At 46.5% G+C, this 13807-nt stretch overlaps 1 protein-coding gene across 1 annotated transcript in view; it reads left to right on the plus strand.

Moving 5' to 3' along the window:
- The first annotated feature begins 808 nt into the window (after nucleotides 1-808).
- LOC144694758 (paired box protein Pax-8-like) overlaps nucleotides 809-13807 on the plus strand; it is a 97451-nt gene continuing 84452 nt past the window's right edge. The window contains exons 1-2 of the mRNA XM_078565332.1: nucleotides 809-959; nucleotides 2445-2684. Coding sequence (XP_078421458.1) covers nucleotides 809-959; nucleotides 2445-2684 — 391 coding nt within the window. The remainder of the gene's footprint in view (nucleotides 960-2444; nucleotides 2685-13807) is intronic.

Genomic DNA, 13807 nt, shown 5'->3' on the forward strand with positions numbered 1-13807 from the left:
CTGTTGGAAGGAGGGGGATCGACCTGTCCTCTTTCTGATAGATCCCGATACTTGAGAGCTGCAAACTCTGGCACTTGGTGTGTGTGTGTATATATATGTGTGTACATATATATATATATATGTGTGTGTATATATGTGTGTGTATATATATATATCTGTGTGTGTATATATGTGTGTGTATATATGTGTTAGTTGATCGTGAACAGCAGTTATTTCAAGAGAATGACAAAGTGATTCATCAGCACCCGGGGCCCGTTTTGTATGAGAGCAAGCAGACATTATATATATATAAAACCTGTTTACGAAAGCAAACTGTTCAGGTACTGATTCGCCCTAAATTTAATTCCAACCTGGAGCGGGGTTAGAATGAGGATTCGTTGGCAATGCTCATTTTGAAACCTGCAAACTGGTTCAGCTTCCAGAGGCAATTCAGTAAAGTTTATCTGGGGGTAAGGTCCACTGTTTGGCTCCCCAGCTTCTGAAGAGGGGGTTGTTTTAGAACATTTGGGTGTTGTCTGCCCTGCAGCCTAACCGAATAACATTCGCCAGCCGAACGGCGCTAGCAGATAACAAGCAACGGCAAAGATTGTCTTTTTGTTTACCTGTTAGAAATCGGAACTAAACTGGCAGGTGCTGGGCTGCCGAGCAGGTCAGTCGGCACCTGAAGGCAAGCAGACAGGTTAGCATTTCTGGGGAACAACTGGAACTGTTTTTGGCACTTGGCTTCGCTAAAACGAGATGCTGATCGACCTTGGGCTCTCTGCTACCTGGATTCGAGTGGAGAGTGTTGCAGTTGTTCGTTAGCTGCATGGAAAGTTTAACTGACCCCCAGTGCGGGCCAAGCAACAAGTCTCGGCTGTTTCGGGAGCACAAGTTCCTCAAGATCCCTGCTGGAAATTCCCAGTTCTTGGATCTCACCCTCTCCAAGAACCCTGCCCAGTTGCGGATTCTCCTCAGAGGTCATTTTCAAAGCGACGTCTCTCGCCATTAAAGAGGATAGGTGCTGTTACACACACGCCCTCAGCTACCCCGCGTAAAAAAAACACGGCTTCGTCTCTCCACAGGATTTAAATGTAATTAAAGTGTAATACACAACCTGCAGGATCGCCGAAAATCGTTCACTGCACGAAAAATAATTGCGAACAGTACAATTTGTACCTGTACAATAATCCACTCCCTCTTAATATTCAACGCGCTGTGCCAGTCTAAGACGGAAATTGCCCTCCTAACCCGTTAGAATAAATATCCGTGGATTGTGGGGTGTATATGAACTATAGAACAGTGATGGGTTATCAGGAAGGATAAGTGTACATTAGATTGAATATGGTAAGGAACCAGAGAGAGCCCGTAATTAGAGTCGATTACTCTAATCTCCTGCTGTTGTCGGTCCACATCTGGCATTTAGACAGCATATTGAGCTGGGCAAGGAACTGAGAATTTGGGATATCACATCAATAAAAAAGGGATAAATGAGCAATTCGATAACGTGTTTATAAGAATCTTGTTATAATATGTGACACGCGGCTCTAGGCAGGCTTTAGGTCCGGTGTTGATGTGGATTTTAAAGTCAATCGCTGAAGTTTGACCATGGTCTCAGTACAGTCCATGGGGGCATTCCCTGCTCTGCTCCCTCCCCTTCGGTAAGCGGCACTTTCAGTGCCCGGTAGTGCTCTGTTCCCCCAAACCCCTCTATGCGATGCGCCCTGTGTAAGAGAAGCGGCTCAAACGTTACTTTTCGAACGATAAACGAACAATGCGGGAAAACTGGGAGGCGATCGGATGTACAAGAGGAAAGTGCTGGGACCTTTTTGGCCCCCAGTTCTACACGAAGCTGTCCTGGACTTATTTCAGGGCAGAGACGCCGGATAAGCCACTTCAATGCTTCTCCTTCTCAGATTAATTAGCAGTTCCATCCTCCCTCTCCCCACCGCCTCTCCATTTTAATTTGCCAAGCAGTGAAGTTTTGGAAAGGGTTATTTATACCATTGATTTACATTGACCAAAGAAGCCTTTCTGTATGCGGGATACACCGCCTGCAATTTCACTGAAACGGGATTGAGGGGTGTGTTCGGGTTTGGTCACAGGAACAATTCTATTTAGCTACAAGAGATATAAATCTACACACACAGGTATGTTTCTTGTGGGGAATGTGTTCGCAAAATCCAAACCCGAAGGATTTGAGTAGTCATAGGGCTATACAGCACAGAAACAGTCCCTTCGGCCCATCGTATCCACCTCTCCTATTGGAACAGAGTGGCTGTGTTGGACTTATTAAAGAACCGCACAGGCAGCAATGGGGTTTTAAGAATGCGTCGGACGGAAAAATAAAGTATCCGTTGGACCAAACAGATGGAGCAGGTGTATGAGGTGGGCAGGAAGTTTGGCCAGTGCTGGTGACCGGCTCTGTGCTACATGCCCAGGGGAGACTCTCTGTGTCTATTCAGGCCGGCTCCTGCTGCGCTTCCCCTCGGGCTCTGGTTTCTTCGCGAGCCCTCTGATTTCTCGACCTTGCGACGAGACAAGTGACAAATGTCAGGTCAACCCAAGCCCCCCCCTTTTTTTTTTATTTTCGTTTAATTTCCGCCACGCCATTGAAATGGAAATCAGGCGAGCCGCGCAAGAATGGGTTAACGAGGCAGCGGCGGTGGCGACCAGTGAAGCAGAGAGGAAGCGAATCTATCAAAGTGAGAGTAATTAGAGAGAGAAAAAACAAGAGGGTGGGGGTTGTGAGCAGAGAGAAACAGGGCGATAGAGTTGGAGGGAAAGAGAGCAAGAGAGACAGATGAACAGATATGGCAAAAGCGAACACAGAGGAAAAGACAGAAACAGAGACACAGAAAGAGAGAGAGAGAGAGAATGGACTGATAAAGGTGTCAGGAAAAAGATAAATAGTGAAAATAAATGAAAGAAAATGAAGGATGGAAACATATATAAATAGAAAATAGAATCATAGATTGACCCAGCACAGAAGTAGGCCATTCAGTCTATCGTATCCGTACTAGCTCTTTGAAAGAACTTTTCAATTCGCCTCACTCTTTCCCATAGTTGCACCAATTTTCCTCTTCACATATTTATCCAATCCACCTTTGAAAGTTATTATTGAATCTGCTTCCAGCACCTCTTCAGGCAGATCACAATAACCCACGGGATACATTTTGCCCCTTATCTTACCTCAACCTCTTTTGCCAATTATCTTAAATCCATATCCTCTAGCTGCCACTGGAAACAGTTTCTCCTTACTTATCCTATCAACACTCATAAGGAGAACTGTATAATCTTATTTTTAAATTATTCATTTAGCCCAGATGCAGTAATTACAGCAGATTCTTAAAATTTTTATTTTTATTTCAGTTTGCATACCGAATCTTCATTCAGCTTCTCCCATTTAACTTGGGGTCACCACAATGCTGGTTGATCATTCTTCTCTATCTCCTGTCAGTCACCCGCTGCTCTTCCAATCCCACTGCCTTTAAGCCTCTCGCCACGGCATCTTTCCACCTGGTTTCAGGCTTGCCTCTTCTTCTTCCTGGCAGCCCCATCTTCATCATTCACCTCACCACATTTCCCCTCTCTCTCTCCACAATAGAGGACCATAACACTTCAATCTCTTCCCTTTCTTCGCTGCTCCCACAATCTTCACTGACTCCCTGATGATAGTAGGGGAACTAGTGTGGTTTCTGATCTTGTCCTTTCTCATTACTCCACACATCCATTGTAGTTTCCATATCTCATTAGTATCCAGTCGTTGTTCCTCTCTTCTTGGTGTTGCCCAAGTTTCTGCACAATATAACAAAACCAGTCTCACCACTAGCTTGTAGATTCTTCCTTTCAGCTTTAGTGAAATTTTTCTGTCACCTAACACTCCACTGCATTTCTTCCAGTTACTCCAAACAGAGCTAATCCATTGCTTTATTTCCATTCCCATACTTCCATCTTCTGCCACCATTGACCCCAGGTACCTGACTTTCTCCAAGCCTTCACTAATAATCTTTACACTTCCACTCCAATCCTCTTCCCCAAACTCAAACTGACAGGCCATATGTTGGGTCCTTGGTCTAATGATCTTCCCATCCCATATTCCAGTACTTTACTCCAGTCATGTTCTCATCATCCCTGCCACGTAGCTCAATGTTAACTGCAAACATCGTTGGCCATGGTGCTTCCTGTCTCGCTTTCTCAGTTAAAACACCCGTGGCCATCAGGAAAGGGAAGGGGGTCAGTGCCGATCCTTGGTGCAATCCCTCTTTAACTTCAAAGTTGTCACTCTCCCCCCCACAACTCTTGTCTCCCTAATAGCAAGGAGCTGCAATCCCATCACTATTTGAAGGAAAGGTGCGATCAGCTTTCTCAATGCCTAATGTCAACCAACTTCACCTAAATTTTCTATTTCTTTTGGACCTAATTAAGTCGAGGTGTAAACTAGCAGGGCAGCATTTGCAGATAGCTTAGGAGTTTAATTAAGTATGGACATGGTGTCTTCTCTGGCAATGTCCAGCTGAGGTTCTAGGATCAAACCTTGTACACAGCCAGGGATGGCTTGTGGTGGTATTGGGGTGATACCATTTCATGGAGCTTGTCATAGGTCACGACCATCGGGCAATCAGCTCACCTCACTGGGTGAATATCTTTTAATGATGTGACGAGTAAATACAATTGGAATTCTTTAATTCTCCCCTTGATTTTCCCTGATTCCTTCTTCTCCTGAAGTTATTGATGTTCCAGAGTCCGATTCTACAGCCATGGACGAATCTCCCGTAAATTGCCAAGTGACCATTGGATGCATGTAGCTTCATAAGGTAGAATCTGACAATGACCTGGACAAGTGATCAACACTAGCTTCCCACACCCTGGCTGATTTCCACCCTCTCCCCTTTCGAACCTGGGCCTTCTACAAACCTCTTAAGGCCAGATAATTGGGCACAAGGGGCGCAGGGCCAGCAGGAAGTCCAAGGTGGAAGGGGCTGCAGAAGACGCCACTATCCTGCTGTCAGGGTTTACAGGCAGCGAAGCAGCTACCTCAGTATGTCTCAGGTGCAATACCGAAGGAGGCTCCGCCTCTCAAGGGAGAGCGTGACCTCCATTTGTCAAATGATTGGGCCTGAGATCAGCTCCGACTGTGTGGGTGGACACCCCATGCCAGTGACTCTGAAGGTCACAGTGGCCCTCAACTTCTATGCTTCTGGCTCTTCTGGGTCAGTGGGGGATCTATGTGGAGTGTCCCAACCAACTGTCCACAGTTGTGTCAAGCTGGTGACAGAAGCTCTGTTCAGGCAGGTACTGACCTTTATTCTTTATCGTACTGACGAGGCCAGCCAGGCTGAGCGAGCCAGAGGGTTTGCAGTGTCCAGGGTGCCATCGACTGCACACATGTGGCCATCAAGGTGCCAGCAGGTGAGCCCGGTGCCTTCGTCAACAGGAAGAGCTTCCACTCCATGAACGTGCAGATAGTGTGTGATCACAGGATGCTGATTCCGCAAGTCTGTGCAAGGTACCCAGGCAGCTCCCATGACCCTTATATCCTCAGACACTCCCAGGTGCTGAGGCTCTTCAGTGCTCCAGCCCGACTGGATGGATGGCTGCTGGGTGAAAAGGGCTATCCATCGAAGAGATGGCTCATGACACCTCTCCACCACCCAAGAACAGAGGCAGAGAAGCATTACAATACAAGTCATGCCTCCACAAGGGCGATGGTAGAGAGGACCATAGGTCTTCTCAAGATGTGCTTCTGATGCCTGGACTGTTCAGGGGGACCACTACAAAACCCCCAGAGCAGGTGTCACTGATAGTGGTTGCATGGTGCGCACTCCACAATCTGGCACTGGCAAGGGGGAACCCACTGGAGGAAGAGGATCTTGACACAGCTGTACAGGCACATATCTTGAGCCCAGATGTGAGTCAGGAGAGGAGCACAGTGAGGAGAACACTGAGGGCCTGGAGCCAGACCTCGGGAACCTCCAGGGAGGCAGGGACACCAGGGACATCTTGATCCAATGCTTCTTCAGCTAGGCTGCCAAATAAGAGCTACCACCTCATGCCAGGGCTGCCGCCTCCATCCCGGATGCCCGAAAGGACACTTCTATTTGAACGCAAAGAACACTCAGTGCCTGTGCAATAAAGTTCAGAGCCACTCGCGTCCAGCATTACATACTGGCGTACCCTGCAGCAATAAAATAAAAAGCTGAAGCATACTCAGGCCATGATGACAAAAACAAAATTTATCTCATTTTGACAATTCCAAACTATTTACATAAACTTCTCTGGTCTTCATTCCCAGACCTGTATAGATAAAGTAAACATAAAATTGCCCGTGATCTGTTCCTCTTGTGCTCATGGTGCCTTTAACTTGTGAGTTAATTTGTGGGTGCTACGTCCATGTGCGCCCCACCCCCTTGCTGGCATTGGCGTTGGAGGCAGCCAGCTCACTCTGCTGTCCCATTGGCCTTGATGACCTTGGCAGTCATCCCCTGGCCAGTGGAGCCTGTGCTGGCTTCGCCTGGGAGGGAGCAGCCACTGCCAAGACTGGCATCTCCCCAGTCGCCACAGCCTCATCAGATGCCAATGTTACTGGCAGAGGGGCAGAGGAGCTGCTGATGTCATCCGAAGTGCCCTGAGAGGAGCCCGCAGGGATGACAGGCAGCTCGTGCACCAATGTGAGGTCGCCCTGGACCTCCCTGCTCACCATTGATGGATGGGCACCTAACTGGGATACTGGGTGCCTCATCCATCTCCCACACTGGCACTGACCACCTGAGTGGTCATTGCCTGTGCGAGGGCTTGCAGGTCCAAGTGAAACCCCAGGAACCCCTCATTCTGTCCATGGAGCTGACTCCCCATGAGATTCACCACTCTCTTGATGGAGGAGGCAGTGTGCTTGGCCATGAAGGTTAGCGCAGTGCTCATGCTCCACATGGATTCCTCCATAACGGAGACCTTGGCATGCATATCCTCATGGATCTCCGCCAGATCCTCCCGTACATCTCACTGGACATCCAGCATCTGCCGCCTAATGGATGACCCCAGAGGCTCATCGTCAGCCTTCAACTGAGTATTGTCTTGGTCCCCAGCAGCCCTCCCACTGCCGGTGCCCTGGGCACTCTCTGCCTCCACCTGCACCTCAGGTGAGTGTGAAGTGCCCTCTCCAATGTGCACCGAGATACTAGCCGCTGAACTAATGCCCACTGAGATGCTGGTATCTGTGCTGGTGCCTGCTTCAGAGAACGGGTGTGACGCTGGTGCAACAGAAGCTCGGTGGTCCTCCGGAGTCAGGGGTGGCCCTTCGGGGTCCAGAGAGTGAGTGCGTGCTGGTGAACTTAAAAGGGAGAACAAGGACATGTCTTCAGTTAAAGTCATCACACTGTCACTGTGCATGCCAGGTACCCTGCTGAAGACACTGGAGATCTGCATCACGGTTCCATTGTCTTTCAATGATCAATGGTGACTCCAGGTTAGATGCTCACATCAGTGAAGAGACTACACTAGAATGGTTGCACAATCTGAAACTCTTACTGTACTCTTTCCTTTGTCTGGCATCCCCGCCTCTCCACACCCGGTTGCATGTGGAGCGTGCTGGCTCTCGAGCTTCAGGGCGTCTTGCTGAGACAACAGGAGGTTGCTGAACCTGCTGAGCAGCAGGAGGTTGGGCTGCCCTTTGCCTATACGTGCCCTCTCTGTCTGGTTATGACTTGCCTTCTCCTGAAAGGACAGAGGAGTGTTAATTAGTTCACTCGCTACCTCCAGAGCCATTGCAGCCTGGCCAACCCCATCTGAGGAACACCTCACAGGCCACATCCGAGATGTGGCCCTCAAGCCACAAAGCACTCAGTCCAAGCAGCCAGGGCTCACCCCCTTAGCCAGCTCTGGTGTCATTGACAGTTGGCACTCAGACTCTCGCACCCCTGAGGTCCACGGTGGGGCCGGCCACACCCTAACACTTCCGCACACTGACCCATGCCAACATGGTACTCACCCTTCCTGGGCACAGCAGGTCATTGAAGTGCTTCCAGCACTGTACCCATGCGTGCCACACCATGCCCTGGCTGCTCACCGTTGCTGCCAGCTCCTCTTATGCTCTTTTTGTGAGATGTGGCGGCCTCCCCCTCCCATCTCTGGGGACAAGGGTGTCCCTCCTAGCGGCCACTGCCCCCCCCAGGAGGACGGTGAGTCACTCATCGCAAAAGCGAGGGGGGGGGTCGAGTGCCCTGCCCGCCTGCCGTTTACTTGCCCTCCTACCTGCCGTGTCCAGCCACACTCGGCTCCATTGGGAATGCTGAACACACGTACTTCCATGGCAGCCTTCTGACCTGGGCCGTTTTTAAACAGCCACAGGTCGCCATTGGATCCAGCGGCTGACAGGATACCATCCTGCCTGCCCCTTCCCGGCCAGTGCGGAGTCGCATTTCAGTGGGCCTTAATTGGCCCACCAGCATGAAATTGCGATGGGGAGCCAATCGCGGGTGGCGGACTGTTTCTTGGCTGCTCCCGGGCCCACCAGCCCAACCATTGCAAAACCCTGCCCACAGTCTTAAGAGCTCTATGTGCACTTCTGATCGTCATATTGTAAAAAGGATATAGAGGCATTGGAGAAGGTGCAGGGAAGATTTACAAGGGTGATCCCAGAAATGTGCGGGGCTACATATCAGGAAAGGATTGACAGGCTGGGTCTCTTTTCTCTTGAAAAAAGGTGACTGAGGGGGTGACCTAATCGAGGTCTTTAAAATTCTGAAAGGTTTTGATCGAGTGGATACAGAGAGAATGTTTCCTCTTGTGGGGAAGAGCAGAACTAGAGGCCGTCAATATAAGATCGTCACCAAGAAATCCAATAGGGAATTCAGGAGAAACTTCTTCACCCAGAGAGTGGTGAGAATGTGGAACTCACTACCACAGGGAGTGGTTGAAGTGAACAGTGTCGATGTATTTAAGGGGAAACTAGACAAACACATGAGGGAGAAGGGAATAGAGGGTTAGGATGGTAGACTTAGGTGAGGAAAGATGGGAGGAAACTCAGGTGGAACATAGACACTGGCATGGACTGGTTGGATTGAAAGGCCTGTTTCTGTGCCTATTCAATCCTCTCGAGCCACCTCCAATCTTTCCTCATCTAAATCCCATCACGGCAACTTGACAATTTGAACTCAATTGAAATAATTGGAAATAAGAAGCTGCTATCAGTAATAGCGACCATAAGGCAATTGGTTTGTCGTTTAAAAAAAACAACTGATTTATTCATGCTCTATAGGGAAGAAAATCTATCACCTTCACCTAGTTATATGTCCTTCTACATTACTCCAGTCCCACAACAATATGGTTGACTCTTAATTGCTCACGAATTGATCTCAGGAGCCGCTCGCTTGTCTCAAAAGAATATTACAGTGGTTCAAGCAACCTTCTACTAACTAGGGATGAGCAATAAATGCTGGCATTACCACATCCTGAGATCTAGGTTCTGTGGTAATTAATTTAAGAACAGCATTATCAGAGCACAGGAAATGGGATTTCATCCGCCCGCACCCTGTGGCACAGGAGTTTTAAGAATCGTAGGAAAATCACACTGTCTTTATTACTTTACCTGGTTTTGGAGGAGAGTCATATTAGACTCAAAATGTTAACTCTTTTTCTCCCTAGTGGATGCATTGGTGGTTATCTTTCAAACTTCTGTAGATTCTGGAAAGGTTACTGCAGACAGGAAAGTAGCGAATGTAACCCCACTATTTCAGAAGGGAGGAAGAGGGAGAAGGAAGAGGGAGAATGGAGAACTGCAGACCTGTTTGCTGCCAGTAGTCCCGAAAATGTTAGAATCTGTTATAAAGGATGTGATAACTGGACATTTAGAAAAGAATAGTAAAATTGGGCAGAGTCAACATGGGTTTATGAAAGGAAAATCATGTTTGACAAACTTGTTGGAGGTTTTTGAGGATGTTATTTGTAGCATTGATGAAGGTAAACTAGTGGATGTGGTATATTTGGATTTTCAGAAGGCTTTTGATAAGGTCCCATACAGGAGGTTAATAAATAAAATTACAGTGCATGGGATTGGGGGAAATATACTGGTATGGGTTGAGAATTGGTTAACAGACAAAAATCAGAGAACAGGAATAAACGGATCACTCTCAGGAGGGCAGGCTGTTACTAGTGGGGTACCGCAAGGATCAGTGCTAGGCCCATAGCCGTTCACAATCGATATAAATGATTTGGATATGGGGACCAATTGTGATAATTCTAAATTTGATGATGACACCAAAATGAATGGGAACGTAAGTTATGAGGAGGATGCATGGGGACTTCAAGAGGATTTGGACAGGCTAAGTGAATGGGCTGGAACATGGCAATTGGAATATGATGTGATAAGCGTGAAGTTATTCACTTTGGCTGAAAAAACAGAAAGCAGAATATTTCTTAAATGGTGAGAGATTGGGAAGTGCGGGTGTCCTAAGGGCCCTGGATGTCCTTGTTCATAAGTCACTTAAAGCCAGCATGTAGGTGCAGCAAGCAATTCGGAAGGCAAATGATATTCTTGCCTTCATCATGAGGGGATTTGAGTACAGAGGAAAGATCTCTTGCTGCAGTCGTTCAGAGCCTTGGTCAGACCTCACCTGGAGTATTGTGCACAGTTTTGACCCGCTTATCTAAGAAAGGATATACTTGCCATAGAGCGAGTGCAATGAAGGTTCACCAGATTAATCCCTGAGATGGAGAGATTGTCATATGAGGAGAGATTGAGGAGACTGGGTCTGTATTCCCTAGAATTTCAAGAATGAGGGGTCACCTCATTGAAACTTACAAAATTCTTACGGAGCGTGACAGGGTGGATGCAGATTAGGTATTTCCCTGGCTGGTGAGTCTAAAACCAGCAGATATAATCTCAGGATAAGGGCTGGCCATTTAAGACTGAGTTGAGGAGGAATTCCTTCACTCAGATGGTGGTGAATATTTGGAACTCTCTACCCCAGAGGGCTGTGGAAGCTCTGTTCAAGACAGAAATATCAGAACAGAAAGTCATAAGATTTATGGAGGCTAATGACATCAAGAGCTTTGGAAATAGTGTGAGAAAGTAGCATTGAGGTAGATGATCAGTCATGATCTAACTGAATGGCAGAGCAGGTTCAATGTGCCAAATGGCCTACTCCTGTTCCAATGTTCTCCACAGATGCTACTAGACCTAGTGAGGTTTTCCAGCACTTTGTTTTTATTTCAGATCTTCAGGATTCACTGTATTTTGCTTTAACTTTACCTAGAACTTTATTCAATGTGTTGATTTCTCTTTCTTTGAAGACATTTTTCTTGATTATGTATCCTATTTCTATTCTATTTTGAGAATTCTTTTCTGTTTATATCCTATTTTGAACCTGTTACACTCCTGCTGTTTAATATTCTGCGTTAATCTTTTTTATACCCTTAACAATCTTTTAAACATCTGGAAGATAGCCTCTCAGGATCCTATGTTCCAAGCTGGAAAGAAACAATAGGGGTTGAGTCTTGTGGCTGTTCTCTGCATTACACCAATACCTTTCTTGCTTCTCGGTGGCCAGGACTGGATACAGTATTCGAAACGCAGCCTGACTACAACACTATAAAGTTTGACCCTTACCTCCTCTAGAATTTATTTCTATTGTTTTGACTATGGAGTTCAACATGATGTTGGGTTTGTTGGTTGCTATTTTGCATTAGTCAGACATATTGCTATACAGTCTCTTAAGAAAGTCTCTTGCAACAACAATCGCACAACTCATATTTATGTAGTAACTTTAGCATGATGAAACTTTCCAAGGTGCTTCACAGGAGCATTATGAAACAAAGTATGGCACCAAACCACATAAAGAGATATTTGGTCAGATAACTAAAAACTTGGTAAAAGAGGTAAATTTTAAGGAGCGTTTGAAAGGATGAAAGTGAGGTAGAGAGGCAGAGCAGTGCAGGGAGGCTGGGGAGTTTGAGGCAGAGGCATGATTACCAATAGTGGAATGATTATAATTGGGAATGCACAGAGGAGTGCAGATATCTCAGTGGGTGGTGGGGCTGGAGAAGATTACAGAGATAGGGAGGGGCAAAGTGAATTTGAAAGGTTGAGAATTTTAAAATCAAGACGTTGATTGACCAGAAGCCAGTGTAAATCAACGAGCAGAGGGGTGATAATAGAACATGACTTGCTGTGAGTTAAGACACAGGCAGTTGGGTTTTGGATAACCTCAAGTGTAAGGAGACCATTCACATTCAGCTTTATTCTCAGCTATTTCAACAATGGCAGATGCATGTTGCCTGATTTTTTTCTTCCTGTGTAACATTTTACATCTCTCTGCCTTAAATTTCTTCTGCCCATTTACATATTTTGTCTAACACACTCTGTAGTTTCTAACTTTTTAAATTCATTCACGAGATGTGGGCTTCACTGGCTGGGCCAGCATTTATTGCCCATCCTTAGGTGCGCTTGAGAAGGTGGTGAGCTGCCTTCTTGAACCGCTGCAGTCCATGTGGTGTTAGGGAGGGAGTTCCAAGATTTTGACCCAGTGACAGTGAAGGAACGGTGATATATTTCCAAGTCAGGATGGTGAGTGACTTGGAAGGGAAATTACAGGTGGTGGTGTTTCCATCTATCTGCTGTCCTTGTCCTTCTAATGCTAGTGGTCATGGGTTTGGAAGGTGCTGTCGAAGGAGCCATGGTGAGTTTCTGCAGTGCATCTTGTAGATGGTACACACTGCTGCTCCTGTGCGTCGGTGGTGGAGGGAGTGAATGTTTGTGGATGTGGTGCCAATCAAGCGGGCTGCTTTGTCTTGGATGGTGTCAAGCTTCTTGAGTGCTGTGGGAGTTGCACTCATCCAGGCAAGTGGGGAGTTTCTATCACACTCCTGACTTGTGCCTTGTAGCTGGTGGACAGGCTTTTGGGAGCCAGGAGGTGGGTTACTCATCGCAGGATTCCTAGCCTCTGACCTGCTCTTATAGTCACAGTGTTTATATGGCTGGTCCAGTTCAGTTTCTGGTCAATGGTAACCCCCAGGATGTTGATAGTGGGGGATTCAGTGATGGTAATGCCATTGAATATCAAGGGTAGATGGTTGCATCTTCTAATACCACAGCCCCATCTACCTTGATATTCTCTACAACTTTAACCAATTCGCATTGAATCCTGTCACTCATGTAAAATAGAAACAGTAGCATGTTCCCAGCACAGAACCCTAAAGCAAGTCTACTTCATCCATCCCACAGCCAACCCCACTCTGACATAACTGCCCAACAAGTATCTTATCCTTCAACTCATTTCTTATCCATTCCAAGATCTACCCTGAATCCCTCCAGCTCGGAGTTTAATTAATAGCTTTGCATGTGGAACTTTGTTAACAGTTTTTGGAAGTCAAGGTACAATTCATCATGGCACTTTCCATAGACCACTTCGATTGTTACTTTCTCAAAAGATTAGAGGAGGTTTCTCAGATCCTTCCCTAGTCCATGATTGCTGATAACTCTGTTATATGATTCTATTCTCGTGTAGAGGTTTACTCATGATAATCAATTCCATTATTTTACATGGAGTGGAAATAAGACTAATATATGCAAGTTAATGGAAACCCAGATTCAAACTTTACACATAGCAGTTGAGAATCCATGGCATGTAGTCAAGTGAGCACAAGTCAAAACACTTGGATACATCTACATCAGAGGATTGCTAATTAAGGGGTAAAAAGTAGCTTCTACCTTATTTGATTAAAAGAAAAAAATGGATATTTTTTTAAGTCAGTTCCAAGAGAAATATTTGAAATGATGATTACATGATTCTGTACACCCCTAACATCTCTGTGCCAGGCTGTTTGCAGCCCA

Source organism: Cetorhinus maximus, chromosome 20 (assembly GCF_964194155.1).
Source record: "Cetorhinus maximus chromosome 20, sCetMax3.hap1.1, whole genome shotgun sequence".
Lineage (NCBI taxonomy): Eukaryota > Metazoa > Chordata > Chondrichthyes > Lamniformes > Cetorhinidae > Cetorhinus > Cetorhinus maximus.